Below are 8,685 nucleotides of genomic sequence, written 5' to 3' on the forward strand. Positions count from 1 at the left end.
GCTATTGGACCAGTTCTGGACTCACCATGTTCAAACCCAATAAAGGCCCAGCCCGAACTTAGATATAATGAATTGAAGTGCAACAAATATATTAACCTAGCCCATTAAGATGCCACCATTAATAATTCCCCAACTAGAAGTCTAGAATCCTCCACCAACATTGAGAATTGAGATGGCTTCTTCTTCTTCTTCCAATGTAAACCCTTTCCTATTCCAAGATAATGATCTTCATCCAAGAAATACTAATAAACCCAACTACTTGATTGTCAAAAACTACACCTATAAATACATAAGAGATGTGAGAAAGGTTCATCATTACCAATTATCAACTTATCCAGTGATGATTTGTTTTCTCCAATCCCTACAAGGCATTCTTCTTCAACTTATCAATAATTACAAAAATACTTCTTCCATATCTGTAATTCTTTGTGACTTTGTATGTATTAGTGACTTGGGGTTTTTTGTTTTGAATTTTTATCTTGCAGGAGAACATGGCTGAAATTCAACAAGAACCAATTGAAGTCGATGTCGTCGACCCTTCTCCAATTGAACGCAAGCTAAGGTCAAACATTTGGCAAAAGTTTAAGAAGGTGAAAAGTAACAACGGTGAGCAGTGGACTTTTGTAACCTTTGTAACAAACGATTTACAGGTGCGAGTAGTAGTGGTACTATGCATTTGAAAAGGCATTTGACAAAATGCCCATGGAAAATATTTGTAAATGTTGGTCAACAGATGTTGTCTGATGTGGCAAATGCTCAAGACAAGTCTATCATTATAAAAAATTAGAAGTTTAATCAAGAAAGAAGTCAATTAGAATTGGCTCGTGCAATTCTGAAACATGAATACCCATTTAACATGGTTGAGCATAAGTCTTTTTGGATATTTTTGAAAAACTTGCAACCTTTGTTTTATGTCGTCTCGCGAAACACAATAAAAAAAATGATATAATGGAAATTTTTGGGATTGAAAAAGAGAAGCTTTATCATTAGTTTGATAGTCTCGCTTCTCGAATTAGTCTTACCACAGATATGAGGATGAGCGGGCAAAATGATGGGTATCTATGTTTGACAGCGCATTATGTTGATGCTGAGTGGAATTTGCTAAAGAAAATTATTAATTTTGTAATGGTAGGTGATTCTCCAAATGCTGAAACACTTTATAGGGTTGTTCTAAGGTATTTATTAGATTGGAATATTGACAAGAATATTTCTACTATAACAGTAGACAATTGTTCTATGATCTCTAAGCTTAAGGTTTCGATTGGTCAAGATGAAAACCTCCTTTTGAATGGGGATGTTTTTCATATCCATTGTTGTGCACATATTCTGAACTTAATTGTGCAAGATAGATTGAGTGTGATCAAGCATGTCTTAGTGAAAATAAGAGAAAGTGTAAAGCATATCCGAGCTTCACCTGTGAGAAAGCAAAGATGGGAGGCAACAATTGGTCAATTAAAACTACAAGGGAACAAGGGTGTTAGCTATGATGTTCCGACAAGGTGGAACTCAACTTACCTTATGCTCGAATCTGCACTTGAATACAAGGATGCATTTTCTTGTTTGGAGCAAGCCGATAACGATTATAAGGTGATAAACCTTCTTCCAAGATTAATAAGTAATATGCATTTTAAATTACTTATTTTTATGTAAATAACTAATTGAGCCTTTAATTTATATACCTTGTAGGCAGCACCATCAAAAGAAGATTGGGTGATGGCAAAAGTTATTTGTGATATTTTGAAGAACTTTTATGATGCTTCAAAGTTATTTTTAGGTACAACATTTTTAGTATGTTCAACTTTTGTTAAATAGAAACATGGAGTAACTAACACTCGTGTCTATTATGTATCTAACGGCACTCAATATCCGACTACAAATCAGTATTTTCCTAAGGTAGCTGATATCCATTTAAAGCTGATTGGGTGGCCTGAAAGTGACAATTCAATTTTAAGCACCATGGCTGAAAAGATGAAGACAAAGTTTGATAAGTACTGGTCTGTTTGCAATCTGGTTTTGGCTATTGCAGTTGTTTTAGATCCTCATTTTAAGTTGAAGATAGTCGAGTACTACTTCAATTTGATCTATGGTTTTGATTCTTACACTCATTTTATGAGGGGATGGACTTTATGACTCTTATTATGAGAGAACTTTTCCACCTACTTCTTCCTTGAATGTCAATGTTGGTACTAGTTATGGCAGCTCATCATATAATATTAGGAGTACTAGTCAGGAGAAGCTCAAGGCTTTTGATAGTTGGTACATCAATGGGGTTTCTACTGGACAAAATAGAAAATCATATTTGGACTTGTACTTAGAAGAGACAATCTTTCCAAGGGTGGAAAACTTTGACATTTTAGTTTGGTGGAAAGGGAATGCACCTAAGTATCCCACACTGGTAAAGATGGCTCGCGACATTTTAATGATTCTAGTTTCAACTATGGCATCTAAATCAACTTTCAGCACAAGTGGCAGGGTGCTTGATCAATATCGGAGTTCTATGCTTCCTGAAACTATGGAGGCTTTGATTTGTGGACAAGATTGGGTGTAGTATGAAGAAATGGGTAATATATTGTTATCTAAAATGCTTATTTCTTTTATATTACAGTAGATGTTACTGATTCATCCTTATTCTTATTCTTTAGATGTTGGCACTTGTTCTTCTAGTGGCGGAATCACTAATGAAACCAATCCAAATGCTCCTATTTCATCTAATCAGGTGAGAGTATTAGAAGTTATATGAGACTTTACTTTGATTCTATTCCTTTTTGGAGAGTATTCAAAGTAGTGATTCATTTAAAATTTTGCAGGTTTAACTCAATGATGTTAGAGTATGTTGGATGCAGTTTTTGAAGGTTATTGTTGTTGTTGCACTGTTTGGAGTTGAAGTCTATTTTAATGCATTTTCTAGCTTAGAATCTGTAGTAGGAAGTTTTTTGTTTGTTGTTTTGCTTGTTTTTTTTTCTCTCTTTCTTGAAGTTCGAAAGCTAAGTGATAGAATGGTATTTTGTGGACCAAGGATTCATGTTAAGAAGTGTTTAGAATCCATTTGATATTTTGTTATTTTTTGTGGGGTAGACCTACCCTAGTTGTTAGGTCCAGTTATTTTCTTATGGAATGTATGCAATTTCCGTTTAGCTTGTTTCCATTTTTCTTGTGCAAAATGAATGAATGAATATCAATTTTATATAGTTAAAAAAAAATCATATTCCCATTTATTATTTTATTTGATGTCCTTAATATATAGTTGTGTTTTTCTGGATCTTCATGAAATGAATCAAGTGAGGGTTTCCGAGCTGGTTGGATTCGGGCTGGACTTGCACATTATCCAATTGGGCTGGTGATAAATATAAAAAATGATAGTTTACCTACGAAATGAACGATGAAACCCAAAACGTAAGTAAACTAAAACTTATTTTTACTAATTGCTTATATTTATCAAGTTTTCTACTCTCAATTCTATCGAAATAGAGTGGAGTAACAAATTCGTTCCACTCCTAGTTCTCTAGCATGGAATGGTTTCATAGTTAACTAATCGGTCTTAAGTCTAATGAAAGGTTTACGAGGGGAATTCTATACTACGAGGTGAATTAAATCAACAAGTTACGAACAACGAAAAGAGATAATGCTAAGGGTTTAAATCTAGATAAAGAATTAAAGGGAATTGAATCCACCTTAACTCGACTTAATCCTACTAACAAAGACTCGTCGTGATCCAAATTGAATGCTTCGCATATCAAAATAGTAATTATAATCCCTAATTATACATGACATTTCTACCAATTCATAACTAGCATGTGAGCGATTAAACCCATTCTCATGGTGAATTAATCGTTTCTAGAGTGGAATAATTATCATGACGATTTCTAAGTTTAACAAAGATCAAGCGTCATCAAGGCTTCTTCAACCCCTCTAATGGAGGTTTAGCCTTGATTCATACTACTATCATTTCCCATTAATTTAAAACTAGACATCATATAAAAATTCTATCTTTATGCAATTTATCAAAACAATGATTGAAATCTCAGGTAATAACTAGGAAATGAATAACAAGTAATTAGGAAATTTAGATCTAAACAATTGTAAATGACAAAAATCGAAATTGACAAACTAACTATTTTATTTATCAAACTAATTAAGAACAATGATTCTAAGATTTTAATCTAAAACAAGAATTGAATTTAAACTAAACTTAATTTAATTAATAAAAACTAGATCTAGAATTATCTATATTTTTAGGTCTAACTAGCTACTTTTCTTATCCTAACCTAATTTATTTTCTAACCTAACTATCTACCTTTAACAAAGAATCAAGCTTTTGTTTTTATACTTTCAGATCCAAAAATCGTGCATGGGCTTGGAGCCATGTTTTGGGCCGGAAAATCGGGCCCAAAACCCAATTTCTTTAGTCCAAAATGGGCTCTTCATCTACAGTTGGCTTTGACACATATTTCATCCACTTTTGCTCCTCTGATTGGGTCAAGGCTTGGACCATTGGAAAGCTCTTTCCGAGCCGGTCGTTTTGACATAAGATACTCCCAATTCCGAGGTCTGAGTCCAAAGATACGGCCTTCGGAAGTTCTCACGACTTGTCAGTGCATCAAGTTTACGCCCGTGTTGACTTTTCAGCTTTTGACCGGGCTTTACAAAGGCTTTGTCTCCTTGAATCTTGGCCGTTATTCACAGAACTCTTTAGCAACCGACCTTTGCTCCTTTATCTCGCTAAAGTGGCACATTTCTGCACATAATGGACTTTGAAGCCTGAAATGCATAAAAACACGTAATCAGTATTAACTCTTAATTATTACTCACATAATTGGTCTAAAAGTATAATGGTTAAGGGGTTAAAACTACAGTTTTGGGCTCTTATCAAACCACCCCCAAACAGCATTTTGCTTGTCGTTAAGCAAAGATGAGAAATTAGAATAAGTGACCAAAAATGGAGTTCTATCTACTCTCGTTTCGCTGAGTGCGATTGCATTGACCATATGCAACAAAGCCTTAAACCACTAAGAATTCCCTAATGGACGAGTTATAGCCTCGTGAGAGTTTTTCTAGTGAAGGTACTCACAAACTTCATCTATACTACAACGACTAAGAAATAAAACTATTGTTTCCTTATTTATGTCTCAATTATCTATACATCTCACTAGCAATGAATACAGAATAATCATGTCGAAACCCTAAGCTAATATATGCATAATAATCAATCATCTACTTAATAAACATATATACAATGAGTAATGCTATGAAATGCAGAATGTGTCCGTTTCTCAACTTTGGAATAAGCGTCCTTAAGTAGGTTCTCACATAAAGTCAAGACAAAAATCACTCGATTTTTTCTACTCAAGTTTTGCTACTCCAAATTAGCGCATGGGCACACTTTACCTTACAATCTCAATGACACACAAGGAAGCCGAAGTTGATCAAACACATCTGCCACTTACTATCCCACTAACCTATTCCTAATTGAGCTAGAGGTCTTTATTAGGTGTTGCGGGGATTAGGAGATGGTTTAAGAATGAAGGAAACGGATATTCAAAAAGACAAGTCTGAGATAATAGGGTCTTCATATTACGTAACTAGAGAAAACCTTGTTCTTTTGCTTCTACACTTTGTTTCCATCATTAGCCTTTTTCTTTTGGCTTTTCGACTCCTTTTATTCTATTTTTGGAGTTTTTATTTTATTTTTATTTTTCTTTTTCTTTTCTTTTCTTTGGATGGAAACTTATTTTCTTTTTCTTTTCCAAGCAACTAACTAATTTCTCATTTTACCGCGTGTTTTTCTCTTCTCTTTTCTTCACTCATCCTATTCTCAGACTTATTCTAAAATGGGTAGGTTGATTTTTTTTTTATTATTAATTTTTTTTTTTTATATTTTGTTTTGTTTTTGTAACAGGGTAAAGGAATTGTGGTTTATGGAAGGGCTAATGAAAGGCTCAGTGGGGCGACTAGCGGAAAATATACTTAGGTCAGAATTTCTAGTTATATCGATCCAAAAAGGGCCTAAATTCTCTCTTAGGACATGGTATAGTGGTCAAGCAAGTGGACGTGTGATTTCTCTATTCGGAATATATTTCTCCCTTGTGTCATTTCTCAAATGTTTCACTCATATAAGGTTTTAGGCTATATTCTCACAGATTTGTAGAATAAGTACTCTAGCCTAGATTTCGTAAACTTCTTCGCCAAACAATCGAGATACTCATGTAATATATTTATAGATAGATGCAAAGATTATTACCTACATATTAACCTAAGTTTCTAAAAACTATTCTAATGCAAAAGCTACGTGAGACTTCTAGATTATTAAGAGCATAGAGAAAGAAACAATACCAATATTCCTAAGTGTATAGCATAAACTTTTTATTTTTATTTTTATTTTTATTATTTTTAAGACAAATAATACGTAATATACAACCTAATATGTGCTTAACATTTACATCGTGTTTCTATACCACCCCCAAACAATTTGGGAGAAGGGGGCCCCCATGAAACAATTCAATAGCACAATTAAATTATGTAACTAACTAATTTTTAAAATTTTTAACATTTTATAAATAAAAGTGCGTAATTTACATTCTAAAAGTGTCTAATTTTTGCAAATGTTTCTATCCCACCCCCAAACAATCGAACACTTTGCCCTAAAAGTGTAAAGAGATAAGGAAAGAATTTATCATAGAAACGTGGCAAAAATTGGCAATACCTGTAACAGAAATATTGTAAAGATGATATGATAATATGAAGCACAATTAAACCGGGTACGCATTTCAACTAACACAAACTCTAATGAGTAAACATGACAGGGCTTAGGGTGGCAACATGATTTGAAACGAATACCAAAATACGCCACCCCCAAACAAAATTGGAAAACTCTTTTTAAGTTTGAAAATTTTGTTTGGCCTATACTCCAGAAAGTTGGTATTGTACGAAAACTTGGGTATTTTAAAGTCAGATTCCCTAGACTTAAAGTGATATATATGTATTAACATGCAGTTTCCCATATATCAATAATCTAAACAATTGTGGATCTTTCCATAAATAATTAACATGAAATGCACCATCAAACAGAATTAAGCACCAAGATTTCCTATGACGTAGCTTAGTGGAATGAGAGCAAAGTCTTATAGATCTAAAACCTAATCGAGCATACAGTTTCTTCTTTGTCCTCCTACGGGGGATGCCAAGTAAATGAACGGAGAAAATTGATGGTTGTGGAAGATAATGAGGATGTGGATAATTTTGAGAAGGAAAAAAATGGAAAAATGAAAAAGTGTCGGTGGCTTTGTCCTTGGGTGTTACTTCTTCACCAGTTGGTTTTAGATAGTTATGAAGTATAGGAGAAACGCCAAGGTCAAGTACAAACTCAATGGTTCTTTGAAAAGGTAGAGGGCGAGGAACATTCCTGATGGAAGGTGAATGAGTGACATGAGGATGTGGGGTGGGTGAATGGTGTTCAACTAGTGTTCTTAGGTCTATATCATCAGAGGCCTTGAGATATGCAAGACATTCCTCAATAGGTGGGTAAGAAGAATCACTGGGATAGAGGGCGAAAAATTCTTCTTCCGTCATGGCGTCAAGAGATGAATGGATGTCAGTAGGAGAGAACTCGCGATGTGGCAAAGAAGGGTTGCAAAAGAGTCGAAGGAAATCCTCCTTGATGTTATCTATGTTTAGGGAGTAGAAATTGTGATTCTTGTCTTCTTCCATAAGAGGGGTATCTACTAGTGTGGGGACTAAAGTGTCAGCCGCACTAATGTGAGGTACAAAACTCTCAATGGACTTCACTTCCCCTTCTACAGGCAAACCTAGTTGTCCCCTGTTTTGTCTAAATATGTTAACTTCTACAGAAAGATTTCCAAAAGAAAGAGTCATTGAGCCATCCCGACAATTGATTTGGGTATTGGCGGTTGCCAAGAAAGGACGCCCTAAGATGATGGGAATGGAATCATGAGCAACTTCTGTGTCAAGAATAACAAAGTCGGCTGGATAGTAAAAATCCTGAACTTTAACGAGAATATTTTCAACCACACCCTTGGGATACTTAATAGAACGATCGGCTAACTGCAAAGTCATTTTGGTTGGTTGAAGTTTTGTTAGACCTAGTTGTTTATAAATAAAAAGGGAGTAAGTTAACACTCGCCCCCGGTCTAATAAAGCAGCTTGTTATGAAGGTATCACCTAAGGTGCATTCAGACATGGGGGATCTACCGGGGTCCTTGTACTTAACAATTCCGTTATGTTCGATATAAAGAGGATATTGTTCGCCAAGAATGCTTCGTGGGGTTTGTTGGTTTTCCTTTTCTTGGTGCACAACTCTTTTTAGAAACTTAGCGTGTCCAGTAGACTTTTTATAGCTTCTAGAAAAGGTAGGTTTATAGTCAAATTTTTAAACACTTCCCTAATCTCATCAAAATTCTCGCCCTTTTAAACACAACTAGTCTTTGGGGATTTGGTGCTTTATCGCTATTTTTTAGCGTAAGGGATAAAAGTATTATTAGTCTTTTCTTTATCTCTAGCCGTTTTCCATCTAGGTGTCCATATTGGAACCTCTACGGTGTAGGGTCTTCACTTTCTATTATTGGGTCTTGTAATGTTTTTCCTTTTTTGGTTGTGGTTTAACCGGTACTTCTACAAAGGGTCTTCGGTTTCTATTATAGTATTTGGTATGGTATCATTTTTAGTTTGTGG

General features: G+C 34.7%; 1 protein-coding gene across 1 annotated transcript; it reads left to right on the forward strand.

The window, feature by feature from the left end:
- Positions 1–1,029: 1,029 nt before the first annotated feature.
- Positions 1,030–2,813, forward strand: LOC147480700 (zinc finger BED domain-containing protein RICESLEEPER 2-like). Its single transcript, XM_086578724.1, has 4 exons — positions 1,030–1,587; positions 1,687–1,774; positions 2,643–2,716; positions 2,808–2,813. The coding sequence occupies exons 1-4, from the start codon at positions 1,030–1,032 to the stop codon at positions 2,811–2,813; spliced, it is 726 nt and encodes a 241-aa protein (XP_086434850.1).
- The last annotated feature ends 5,872 nt before the right edge of the window (positions 2,814–8,685 follow it).

This window comes from Coptis chinensis, chromosome 8 (assembly GCF_015680905.1).
Source record: "Coptis chinensis isolate HL-2020 chromosome 8, ASM1568090v1, whole genome shotgun sequence".
Taxonomy (NCBI): Eukaryota; Viridiplantae; Streptophyta; class Magnoliopsida; order Ranunculales; family Ranunculaceae; genus Coptis; species Coptis chinensis.

Coding starts and splice junctions, on each gene's coding strand:
- LOC147480700 (XM_086578724.1), top strand. CDS start 1,030: ATGAGGATGAGCGGGCAAAATGATGGGTATCTATGTTTGACAGCGCAT. Junction 1,588..1,686: donor AAGCCGATAACGATTATAAG/GTGATAAACCTT, acceptor TATACCTTGTAG/GCAGCACCATCAAAAGAAGA. Junction 1,775..2,642: donor TGCTTCAAAGTTATTTTTAG/GTACAACATTTT, acceptor CTTATTCTTTAG/ATGTTGGCACTTGTTCTTCT.